Source organism: Suncus etruscus, chromosome 7 (assembly GCF_024139225.1).
Source record: "Suncus etruscus isolate mSunEtr1 chromosome 7, mSunEtr1.pri.cur, whole genome shotgun sequence".
Lineage (NCBI taxonomy): Eukaryota > Metazoa > Chordata > Mammalia > Eulipotyphla > Soricidae > Suncus > Suncus etruscus.
Window position 1 is genome coordinate 108,654,865 of NC_064854.1, and position 13,334 is coordinate 108,668,198.

At 38.8% G+C, this 13,334-nt stretch overlaps 1 protein-coding gene across 1 annotated transcript in view; it reads left to right on the forward strand.

The window, feature by feature from the left end:
- Positions 1 to 13,334, forward strand: part of MAGI1 (membrane associated guanylate kinase, WW and PDZ domain containing 1) — a 763,677-nt gene that overhangs the window by 655,975 nt on the left and 94,368 nt on the right. Inside the window, 3 exon segments of the mRNA XM_049777123.1 lie at positions 7,883 to 7,909; positions 7,912 to 7,942; positions 12,343 to 12,474. Coding sequence (XP_049633080.1) covers positions 7,883 to 7,909; positions 7,912 to 7,942; positions 12,343 to 12,474 — 190 coding nt within the window.

Below are 13,334 nucleotides of genomic sequence, written 5' to 3' on the forward strand. Positions count from 1 at the left end.
TTTTTGGTTTTTGGTTTTTGGGTCACACCCGGCAGCGCTCAGGGGTTACTCCTGGCTCTATGCTCAGAAATGGCTCCTGGCAGGCTCGGGGGACCATATGGGATGCCAGGATTCGAACCAGTGACCTTCTGCATGAAAGGCAAACGCCTTACCTCCATGCTATCTCTCTGGCCACTTCCTTCTTTTTTTTTTTAATTAATGTCTTTATTTATACAATTTGATTACAAACATGATTGTAGTTGGGTTTCAGTCATATAAAGAACACCCCACTTCACCAGTGTGACATTCCCATCACCAATGCCCCACTCGCCCCCCCCACCCCCCGCCTGTATTTGAGACAGGCTTTCTACTTCCCTCATTCATTCCCATCTATTACTTCCTTCTTGTCCTTTAGCTTATAGTATGGAACAGAGGAGAAATGTGTATCTATGGAAAGGATCTAAGTCAGGGGTCTCAAACTCGTGGCCTGTGGGCCGTTTGCGGCCCTCCATACAACATTTTGTGGCCCATAGCTGGTCTTCAAATATCGCAGTATTCGTGATTATTCGCTTACTGAATAATTGCAATAAAAATCACATTAGTAAGAAAAAATTGCATTAAACATTCGCATGCCCCAAGCAGTTCCGTTCGGGGTATGCAAATGTTTAATGCGATTTTTTGCGATTTTTTTCTTACTAATGCGATTTTTTTATTGCGAATATTCGGTAAGCGAATAATGACGCAGAGGTCATTTCCGCTGCTCCTGCCGGCTGTCCCTTGCATTATCAGAGGCTTAAGGGAGAGAAGGGAGAGAAGTTTATTACAGAATTAAATTTTGTCATACCTTCATCATGACTTCATCAAAGCCTACAGTGAAGAGAAAGATTAATGAGGAGCACAGACAATTTCTGGAAAAGTGGGAGATGCAGTATTTCTTTGTTGAGCACAGGGGCATCCCCACATGTCTTATTTGCCAAGAGAAAGTTGCAGTGCACAAGGAATACAACTTGAAATGCCATTATTCAACTAAACATGCTGAACAATGTGCAAAATATCAAGGATATGAGAGAACCCAGCGAGTTGCCAGTCTCAAAGCATGTCTAATGAGGCAACAAGATTTCTTCAAGAAAGCAACCAAAGAGAATGTTGCATCAGTCAAAGCTAGTTACATGGTTAGTGAGATGATCGCTAAGGCAGAGAAACCACTCACAGGAGAGTTTGTTTTAAAAAAATGCATGTTACAGGCTGCAAGTATTATCTGTCTGGAAAAGAAAGGTCAGTTTAGCAAAATCAGCCTTTCTGCCAACACTGTGGCAGAGCGCATTTCTGACATGTCAAGTGACATTTATCATCAACTGTGTGAGAAAGCCAAATGTTTTGATGCATACTCAGTTGCTCTTGACGAGGGCACAGATATAAAAGACACTGCGCAGCTCACAATTTATGTCCGTGGTGTTGATTGCAATTTTGAATTGACAGAGGAACTGCTCACAATAATTCCAATGCATTGCCAGACCACCTCTAATGAGATATTTCAGCATCTGTGTGATGCCATTGAGAATGCAGGTTTGCCATGGAAGAGGCTTGTTGGAATAATAACCAATGGAGTGCCATCGATGACAGGGAGGAAAAATGGACTGGTGGCACTTGTTAAAACAAAACTTGAAGAGGAGGGTGTTGAGAAGGCCACTGCTCTTCACTGCATTACCCATCAGCAGGCCCTTTGCAATAAATGCCTGCCGTGTGACAATGTTATGTCTGTTGTTGTGAAATGAATCAACCAAATCAGATCCAGGGGCTTAAAGAACAGGAGGTTCCGTGCTTTTTTAGAGGAAATGGAGTCAGAATATGGAGATGTGCTCTATTTCACTGAGGTATGTTGGCTCAGCAGGGGAAATGTCCTGAAAAGATTTTTTGAGTTGAGAGAAGTGAAAGCCTTCAGGGAGAAGGATGGGAATGCTGTTTTTGAGTTCAGTGATCACAAATGGCTCATGGACTTAGCTTTTCTTGTTGACATCACACATAAGCTGAATGTACTAAACAAGTTGTTACAAGGCCCAGAGCAGTTTATCAGTGCTACCTATGACAACGTGAGGGCATTCTCCACAAAACTTGTGTTATGGAAATTCCAGTTCTCTCAGACAAACCTTTGCCATTTCCCAGCATGCAAGGAACTTGTGGATGCAGGCATACCATTCAGTGGTGAGAAATATGTTGATACTATTTTTAAAGTAGAGAAGAAATTTGATCACAGATTTGCAGACTTCTAAAAGCACAGAGCCACTTTCCAAGTTTTTGTGGACCCCTTTTCCTTTGATGTGCAAGATGCCCCTCCTGTGCTTCAAATGGAGCTCAGTGACCTGCAATGCAATTCTGATCTCAAAGCCAAGTTCAGGGAGATTAGTGGAAAAGCAGACATGCATGGGCAATTTTTGAGAAAATTGCCCCCCAGCTTCCCTGAGCTTTCCCGAATGTTCAAGTGCACCATGTGCCTTTTTGGGAGCACATATTTGTGTGAAAAGTAATTCTCCACATTGAACTTCAATAAGTCAAAGTACAGGTCTAGACTTAATGATGATCATCTTCAAGCCATACTGAGGGTCTCAACTGCTTCCTCTCTAAAGCCAAATGTGGTTCAGATTTGTGAGAAGAAGCGCTGTCAAGTCTCAGGCACCAAGAAATAGGCAAAAGATGCCATGTTCAGAACTGTTCATGATCTTCACTCAATGTTCTATTCATGTTCAGAAGAAATAATTAAAACTGTTAATAATGATGTTTGAGGACTTTTTTTTTTTTGTGAAATCCCTTATGCCATTCTGCCTCACCCCGACTTTTCCTCCTGCGGCCCCCAGGTAAATTGAGTTTGAGACCCCTGATCTAAATGTTTTCTCTGTGTAGGCAGAATAGAGCTGGGGCTATTGATTTCTATTTGCACATGTACACTGTATAAAGTGTTATATATACATATATATATGTGTATATATATATAATGCATAGCTTTTTGCTACATTCACTTTAGATTGTGTTGTCAAGCTCTCTGCCTCTTTTCTTCGTGAGAGGATCCTGCTTTCAAACAATAGCTTCTGTCAGGTAGCAACCTGGTTGTTCATCAAAGTGTGACAAGGACACCTCTCTATAATCTACCTCAGAGACATGGGAATATTTGGCTAGAGTATTTGACATAGGTCATTTGATTATACAGTTGTCACTCCGAGGTTTTTTTTTTTGTTTTTTTTTTTTTGCTTATTTTTGTTGTTGTTGTTGTTGTTGTTGTTGTGGCCATACTTGGTGGATATCACTCCTGGTGGTATTCAGGGACCATATGGGATGCTGGTGATCGAATCCAGGTTGGCTGCATGCAAGGCAGAGGCCCTACCCACTGTATTATTGCTCTGGACCCATACACTAGTCATTTCTGAACTTAATTATTTGAATTGGGTCAGTAGCTCTGTTATGCACTTTGGGTTTACAGGATTGATCACATCTTCAGTAGAGATTGCCCATTGTCTAAAAAAATATATCAGAACCTTTATTTGTTATAGACATAGAACAGTCATCTAGCCAAGGTAGTTAACTTCTAAAATTACATTACAGTTTGGAACTTTATCTCTAAATTTGAACCCGATTTTGAATCTGTGTCCTGATATATCTTCTGAAACAAATATCTACCACTCGACTGTTCCTTACTGACTTCTGTGCTAATAATACAGCAGGCGATTTTCAGAGACAGGAATAACAAGCAGGAAATTCATATGGTCTGTTCCAATGGGGCTTTCTGAGACAGGTGCTATTTGCTGAACATATGTGCCCAGTGCTGTGCAAAATGATTTATTAGCATCCTCTTTCAGTCCCTCGAAAGCCTAAGAGGTAAATACAGGAGAAAGATGCAATCTGGGATGCTAAGTAACTAGCCTCAAATGAGACCTATCAGATGTTATAGTTAAAGTTGGTCCCCCATTAGTTCTCAGCCAAGCTAGAGAGGTGGTGCTATGGGCTAGAACATAGGATTTGTGTGTAGGAAGCCTGAGTTTGATTCCTGGCACTGCATGGTTCTCTGAGCACTGCCAGAAGTGACTCCTGAGCACTGAGTCTAGAGAAGACCCTGAGTCTGTAGCTCAAAAAATAAAACTTAATTTTTAAAAATGAGAAAGTTATTAGCCATCTGGAATCTGAGTGGCTATGTAGTCTGGCCTAATTTTTTTTTCTTCCTTATTTTTTGTTTTTTTGGGCCAAACTCAGCAATGCTCAGGGGTTATTCTTGGCTCTGCAATCAAGAACCACTCTTGATGGTGCTTGGAGGACCTATAGGGAATGCTGGAGATGACACTTAGATTGGTTGTTTGTAAGGCAAGCATCCTATTCCCTATACTGTCTCTCTGGCCCGTTGTGTGTGTGTGTGTGTGTGTGTGTGTGTGTGTGTGTGTGTAAGAAGCAAAGGCTCTTGGGCTAGATCAACAGTACACCAGTAGGGTATTTGCCTTGCATGGTGCCAACCCAGGTGTGATCCCCAGCATCCCATATGGTCTCCCAAGCACTGCTAGAAATGATTCCTGAGTGCACAAACAGGAGTAATCCCTGAGCATCATGGAATGTGGCCCAAACTCTTCACATTCACCCTGCCCCCCCCAAAAAAAGTGGAAGTAAAGTAATATGTGAACTCAGAGCATCTGTCTCGCAGAGGCATGGCCATGATTTCAAATCCTGGTGTTCCCCATGCTCTGAGTATGACCTGGGGAACTCAGTTTTTGGTGCTGGTGTTCTTTTGTCTCTGTGCCACAGTTCACAGTGATTTCTAGCTGTGTAGCAGCCAGATGTGCCAAGTACCTCAATAAAGAGGCATGACCTTCAATAACCACTGCCTCTAAAAAGGTATCTGAGCATTGTGGCAAGGAAGTGCTATCCTTGACAAGCATATTTGTAAGCACTTCAGCATCCCCTGGCAAACACCACAGCTATAACTCAGCTATACTTCAATAAGAAGAGCAAGCCCTGGTCACAGTACCACAGTCCCCTGTTCATCACTACATCAGCAATGAAGGTAAAAGGGGATTGGAAGAGGGAATTGAAAAGAAAAAAAGAAGAAAAGAAAAGAAGAGAAGAGAAGAGAAGAAGAAAAGAAAAGAAAAAAGAAAGAGAAGAGAAAGAAAGAGAGAGAGAGAAAGAAGAAAGAAAGAAAGAAAGAAAGAAAGAAAGAAGAAAGAAAGAAAGAAAGAAAGAAGAAAGAAAGAAAGAAAGAAAGAAAGAAAGAAGAAAGAAAGAAAGAAAGAAAGAAAGAAAAAAAAAGAAAAGAAAGAAAGAAAAGAAAGAAAGAAAGAAAGAAAAAAAGAAAAGAAAAAAGAAAGAAAGAAAGAAAGAAGAAAGAAAGAAAGAAAGAAAAGAAAGAAAAGAAAAAAGAAAAGAAAAAAGAAGGAAGGAAGAAGGAAGGAAGGAAGGAAGGAAAGGAAGGAAGAGAAAGAAAGAGAAAGAAGAAAGAAAGAAAGAAAGAAAGAAAGAAAGAAAGAAGAAAGAAAGAAAGAAGAAAGAAAGAAAGAAAAAGAAAGGAAAGAAAAAAGAAAAAAGAAAGAAGAAAAGAGAAGAAAGAAAGAAAGAAAGAAAAGAAAGAAAGAAAGAAAGAAAGAAGAAAAGAGAAGAAAGAAAGAAAGAAAGAAAGGAAAAGTAAAGTATCATCAGTATTTTGGGCTGAAGTATTTTCTACCATTTTTAGTTTTTTTAGAACCAAATGGTAAATTTGAGGACAAACATGTTCCCTTTTTAAATCAATGACCCATTTCTATTTTAAGCATTCAAAGACTAATTCCTATTATTAAGTTAATCACCACATTGGAAGTGAGAAATCTATCTTTTCAATTTAAAATGAGTTTTAGCTTGAAAAACTGGAAAATTTCTGGAGTTGGCTAATGTGTTCCAAAAGAAGTGTTTAAATTTATAAATTTCCAGAACTAAGAATTGACCGAATTTATTTCTCAACTCTTAGATTTTTAGTTGTTGACAAGGCAAACAGTACAGAAATCAAACAGGGTTGCTTTTGCACCCACTCTCAACTCTCCATCCAAGCTTTACTTACCCTGTAGGATTTGAATTTCGGCTCAAGTAGGGCTCTATGGTTACCACACCATCAGGCAGACTGTACACACACACACAGAGGTTTGGCAAAAAGAGCAATTCAGTGAATTAATTCTTTCCATTTCCCTATATTTTTATTTTATTTTATTTTTTAATTTAAATCTGAAGATAATCAGATGACTAAAGGTGACAGATTTTTTGGGAAGAGATTTATTTGTTTGCTGGTGTTTGGGCCACACTGGGTTTACTTTTGGCTCTGCACTCCTGTAAAGAGATTTACTTCAAACATCACTTGAACCCCTCTCACGTGCCACTCTCCTGCCCCTTGCCGGAGCAGATCCTATTTGCATTTTTTTAATTTTCCCTTTCCCAACACTTTGAAAATATTTTCCTGGTTTTATTTTCATTTAAATGGTAATTTTCACTGTTGTAAGGGGAAACCATTTCCCAGGCATTTGATTTGCATCCATCTCCAAGACCCAGCATATGAAAATGCCAAGTTGTATCAACATCTGCCTGTTGAACCTGTCTTGCATTTTAGTAGCTTATGTCTCCCAGAATTCAAAAGATTTCTTTCTTTAAAACCTGCTGGGTGTTTTTTAACTAGAAAGAAACGGGGGGGAAACCTGTCTTTTTGTTTGCAAACAAATAGCATGTGGAGCAAAAAGAGACATTAATTTAATGTCTCTTGATGTGCAGCCAAATCCCAACAAAACATAAACTTTGAGTAATTAGGCGTGTGTGTGCACTCGCCTGAGACTCATTTTCAGTGTGAAATTTTTGTGGCATGCAAGAATATGGGGCATCGAAGCCCCATATTCTAATGAAATGGTCACTATTTGAAAATAGTAACCAGAGGATTCCTTGTTTTTATTTTTAAAATATAGTTGTATTTCTAGGTAACTGATATTTCAAGTGTTTATAATATTCTATTCAATTTCATCTTAATAGTTACTTCTGGGGATAATGATGATTCCATCTGAAGTACGATATTATACAACCTCACTTTAGCTGTGGGTTATATCATCATAGTAAAGTTTCTCAGCTGAAATTATTGGTTAATGACACAAAACACAACCTTTCATTCAAGTTAAGTTCCCTCAATCTGTTCATGTTATTTCCCACTATTACCTAGTTAATATAATGTCAGGCTTTTGATATGCATCCTTAGGAAAAATCCAAGTGGGCAGAATGGCATTCACAACCTCTTAAAGATGTAAATTTTTTACTTCTTGTAAGTTGGATCTCCATCTTTGCTGCAGCCGCATTGTGCTGATAAAGATGGGCCTGTTCAAATACAGTAGTTGAGGAATTGATGTGGGGAACCTAATTCCTGTGGGCATTTGTATTTAGTACCATTTTAATTAGGAACTGGAGAAAATAAGATGCAATTTTAATTTTTGGCAAGGAGAACCCAAATGCATTTTGTGTTGAAAATAAAAGGAAATACCTTTCATCCATTTTTGTACTTGTATGATAAGGTAACCTAACAAGAAAACTGTATTTAAGATGCCAAAGTAGTTATTCAAAGCTTGTTTAAATTATTTCTATTAAAATCTAATTTAATAGTTGAGTTAGAATAAAGGCACCTGGGACTGCATTTTATTAACTTTCATTTGCATGCACGAGATATCAATAAAGAATTGATCTCCATGTAGTAAAATATAGTTGATCAAATTTTAAACCCTTTTTTTTTGTTTGTTCTCAGTTAGGAAAATACCATTTTAATTAGATTTAAGACATTTTTATGAATTTCTTTTTGCCCCACTTAGTTGTTTATAAATCCATAAGCTTTTCAACAATGTGCTATTCTTGCTCTAAATGTTCTTTTGTTTTTCAGAACTGCCTGCTGGCTGGGAAAAGATTGAAGACCTGTCTATGGTATCTACTATGTAGGTAAGTGCCCATCATCTACATTTTAGTCAGACCTTCTTTTCATGAACGTTATGCTCACCAAAATCATAACTACAGACTAAATATAATAATATACTGGTAATATACAATGACCATATTTATGTTATGAGAAAATATTCAATGAATCTATAGTGAATAAGTGATATAATGTAATTTATGAGGCAGGCAGAATTTGTATCTTATTTATCTGTATCATTAAAGCCTAATAAAGTCCTGACATGTGACAGGTAGTAAATGTTATGTGAATGAATTATGAGTAAAGCATTCAGTAATTCAGTATGTTGCTTATCATTAAGAGGAAAACCACAAAAAAAGTGGGGGGGAACGCCAAACCCTGCACTCCAGCACCCATACTTTTTCTTGTTTTGATTTGATTTGTTAGTTTTTGACTTTATTTTATTTCTCTTTTTTCTTTCCACTTTTCTCATTTTTTTTTTTTTCACTCTTATGGTTATTATTTAGAGATTTATTTTTATTTTTATTTGCCGGGTCCATTTTTTTCTTTTTTCTTCCATTTTCCTTTTTTTTTTCTTTCTTTTTTTTTCTTTCTTTTTTTTTCTCCCTTTTTACTTATCCTTTTTATCTCCAATGACGGTGGAATGGATGCTCAATCTACAACAAGCTGTAAAGTGGAGACCAGTTGCACTAGCATTCTGGGGGGTAAAGGAGGGAGATATGGGATGCATATTGGGAACAGGGGTGGAGGGAGGACAGCACTGGTGGTGGGAATGCCCCTCATTCATTGTCACTATGTACCATAAATGATGCAGTGAAAGTTTTGTAATGCACTTTGGTCACAATAAAAATTTAAGAAAAAAGAGGAAACCAGTTTTACCTAGTTCTTCCCTTACTCAGGTTTGAACTAATCAGGATTATTTATTTTTGTTGATTTAGATGTTCTAAAAGACTAAACTGCTAACCTGGGTTCAATCCCACACCACATATGGTCCCTGGGGCCCTCTAAGAGTGACCCCTGAGCACAGAGGCAAGAGTAAACTCTGAGTACAAAGCCAAAAATCATTTTTAAATCAAAATAAAAGAAAGACTGAGACACATTTAACAATGCATGACATTTGGCCAAGATTTAGAAAATTGAAAGCTAACCTAAGTTGTTAGATCTTGTTTGCCTTTGTGCAGCTTCTTTCTTACCTAAGAACCATACATAGGTCTGCTTTTTTCCTTTTTCTCTTTCTTTGTGAGGGCATTGCTAAAGGGTAGGATTGGGGTGTTGGTGGCCAATGCATTAACTGTGATCAAACTAGGATCTCACGTCTGCAAGCTCTGTATTCTGTCACTTCAGCCATATTCATATCCTCAGCTCTGTTTGTCATTTTTTAAGAGTCTGAAGCCCTCATCATGACCTCATTACATGTCTTTTATTCTAGAATAGGCTATACATTTTGTCTTTTCATCAAAACCCTCTATTGTAGGATGAGACTAAGAACATAAAAAAGTCCAAGAGATTTAACATTGAAAAAATATGTATTTCCTCTGAGAAAGAAGAGAAGTAACTAACAAATGGTCCTTTGAAAGAAACAAATGTCATCTAAATGTTCTGTCGTCATAATACTTCCTACCACAATGAAGATAACTGGCATGCTTTCTAGCCTTCATACTGCTGGCAATGAAAAGTCATTTGTATAATGCCCTGGTGATAAGAACATATGATGCAAAAATGCCAGACTATAAAATGCTCAGTATCTTATTGTAAAAATGATGAATAATATAGAGCATGTGTCCTTGGCAAATACTCACATTGCCTCTTTTTGCCTAACAAGATGGAATGGAGGTGATATGGAACATTAGAAAGACAAGCTCAGTCATTTCTCAAGACCTTCATAAAAATACAGTTTCATCTATGCCTTGCATAGATACAGAGGGCCTCTAGCCTGTTAAGGGCTAATTTGAGCCCCTCTGCCACTGACTGGTACATTATGAGAAAGGGAGAAAATGATGTCAATTTGAAGGACGGGTCTTGGTTAGGGAGAGACAAGCTATTACCTTTCCACACTGTTTCCCATCCAGTGTTTTTGTTTCAGATCCATATGCCTATACATATTAGACTATTTAATGGAAAGAAATTGCTTTCAAGAGTTAGTAAATAGGGTCCAGAGAGATAACACATCAATAGGGCATTTGCCTTGCTGATCCAGGACGATGGTGGTTCAAATCCCGGCATCCCATATGGTTCTCCAAGCCTGCCAGGAATGATTTCTGAGGGCAGAGCCATAATTAACCCCTGAGAATCACTGAGCGAGGCCCAAAAACAAAACAAGCAAAAAAGGAATTAGTAAATAAAAAAGTAGGCCTCAGGGCCGGAGAGATAGCGCAGCCCATCCCAGACGGATGGTGGTTTGAATCCCAGCATCCCATATGGTTTCCCCCCAAAAAAAACCCCCTTCTCCCCATGCCTGCCAGGAGTGCTTTCTGAGCGTAGAGCCAGGAGTAACCTCTGAACGCGGCTGGGTGTGACCCCCCCCCAAAAAAAAAAAACAAACAAAAACAAAAGTAGGCCTTAATAAGAATTAAGGATAATCAGTTTATCTACCTTATTTGACAAGGCTGCCTTTGTAGAAGTGTGTAATAAAAAATATTTTAATTTCTGAGCTGGAGCAATAGTACAGTGGATAAGCACTTGCCTTGCACACAGCTGACCTGGGTTCAATCCCTGACATCACATATGATTGCCCAAGCGCCACCAGCAGTTTTTCCTGGGTACAGAGCCAGGAGTAAGCCCTTGAGCACTGCCAGGTGTGGCTCCTCCCTCCTCAAATACTCAATTTTTAAATCACATAATAGGTATGCTTGTAAACTTCTGTGAATATGATTTTGATGGAAAATATGTGCACTAATAGAAGTAAGCCTGATGTATTTAGGGACACCTGTTTATACTATAATAGCTAAGGCCAAGGCAAGAAAACACACAGACTTGGGACTAGAGCCATAATACAGTAGGGAGGGTGCTTGCCTAACAAAGAGCCTAGCCTGATTCAATCCCCAGCATCCCATATGGTTCCCTGACCGCAACAGGAATGTTTCCTGTTGTTTCCAGGAGTATCTCCTGCGCATTACCAGGTGTAATTTGAAAGCAAAACAAACAAAAAAAAAAACACAAACCACATACATATTTGAATATGTGTGCGTGCTTCTATATGTGTCTGTGTGCATTTTTGTCGTAGTCTGGCCTGATTAGATATGGAGCCATCGGAAGTATCTGGGCCTTTGTTCTTTGAACACATTACATTTGCTTAGGCTAGCTGCATTTGAAGTTTTTATAGCCTGAGGCTTATATTTTTAATTCTAGTTCCATGTCTATTGATCAAAATGGTTGACAGATGTTGGTGGAGTTCTTGTTTTTAACTTTGAGTAAATGCTTATGCTTTTGTGAATTCTCCTGTAGGAAATTACACAGCAGTTCTGACATTATATATGTGTTATAGATCAGTAGCATTTTTTTCAAACTTCTTATAACTATAGAATGACACTGGTCTGGTGGCTTGAAATCACTGTCATTTACATGTAAACAATTATTATTTTTATTTTTATTTTTATTTTTTTTTTTTGGTTTTTGGTTTATACCTGGCAGCGTTCAGGGATTACTCCCGGCTTTATGCTCAGAAATCGCCCCTGGCAGGCACACGGGGGGTGGAGGGGGTGGGGGGGAACACATGACCATATGGGGTGCCAGGATTCGAACCACCATCCTTCTGCTCGAAAGGCAAACACCTTACCTCCATGCTATCTCTCAGGTCCCAATAGACCCAAATTGAACCAGTGATCAGCAGTTGCAAACCAATATATGTTGTTTGTTTGTTTGGGGGCCACACCCAGCAGTACTCAGGGCTTACTTCTGACTCTGCACTCAGGGATCACTCCTGATGGTGCTTGAGGGACCATATAGGGTGCCAGGGATTGAATTTAGGTCAGCTAAATACAAGGCAAGTGCCTACCCATTGTACTACTGCTCTGGCCCCATCTTCAAACCAGTATTACAGGAGTTCAATTCCTGGTATCCCCTATGTTCCCCCAAGCACCATCAGGAGTGATTCTGGAGTTCAAAGCCAGGAATACCCCTGAGTATTGCCAGGTGTGGCCCAAAGCAAAAAAAAAAAACAAAACAAAACAGGGGGGGGGGGCAAAAAATACTGTGTGTGTGTGTGTCCGTGTGTTCATGTGTGCATTTTTGTTTTGCTCATTTTTGTTTTGATTAGATATTAGACTAGGGATTCACTCTTATTCCCATTTTCTCACACTGCATTCTGACACGAGATGATCAATACCTGAAGCTCCAACTTTGCTGTGATATTGAAGGACCTCATTGGATCGGCATCTTGCTTGTGCTATGAAATGTTCTCTAATGGAATTACCTTCTGCTTTCTGCTCCAGCCACATCAACAGGAAGACCCAGTATGAGAATCCGGTTTTAGAAGCGAAAAGGAAGAAGCAACTCGAGCAGCAGCAGCAACCTCAGCAGCAGCAGCAGCAACAACAGCAGCCACAGCAGCAACAACAGCAGCAGCAACCACAACAACAGCCACAACAGCCACCACAGCAACCACAGCAGCCAGAAGGTAGGCAGGCGTTCTCTGTTCTATGGACATAGGAGCTTGGGGCAAAGCTTGGACACTGACACCCCCAAGTGGTCAGAGACAACCTCTGTGATCGTGTTGCTCTTAGCCAGGCTGAAGATTCTAATGTCTTAGGGGAAGAAAACAGGTACTTTTGACTCTCCAGCCCAGAAACCAAAGAGCTAAACTAGAAGGTCCAAGGCAGAGGCGACCAGTGCACTCTGCACTTGAATTTAGCAGATAGCTCTCAAGCTGGGAGAGGTTTCCGATAGTGAACATAGTCCTTTGACTTAGCAGTATTTAAATAGCAACTGGTATCCAAAGCCAGAGCACCTTAAGTGCTTTAAGGACTTTCATATTGGGCATAATTCTTTTAATTTTAGGAACATCACATGTCATAATCACAAAAATAATATTTTAGCTAATTCATGTTTTTTCTTAAATTATGAATAGCAGAACAATAATTTTTTCTTGTTCCCATCTATTCTCATTGATAAAAACGAAAGCACTAGAAAAATGGTACATAATTATATTACATATACATATACATATATACATAGACACATGCAGTCTACTCATATGGAGAGATTATGATCCAACTCATTAATATTTATTTACCTTATTGTTTTTAATAGCTGTATAGTGTTCTATGACTAATCCCATCAATTTTTTTATTATTATTATTTTATTATTTTTATTATTTGATACTTAGGTTTTCCCAGTTTTGTATTGGAAATTTTTAAAACAGCAGACTTACTATGTTCTCAGTATGTAAATAGCTATATGACACTTCTGTGGTAATGTTAAATA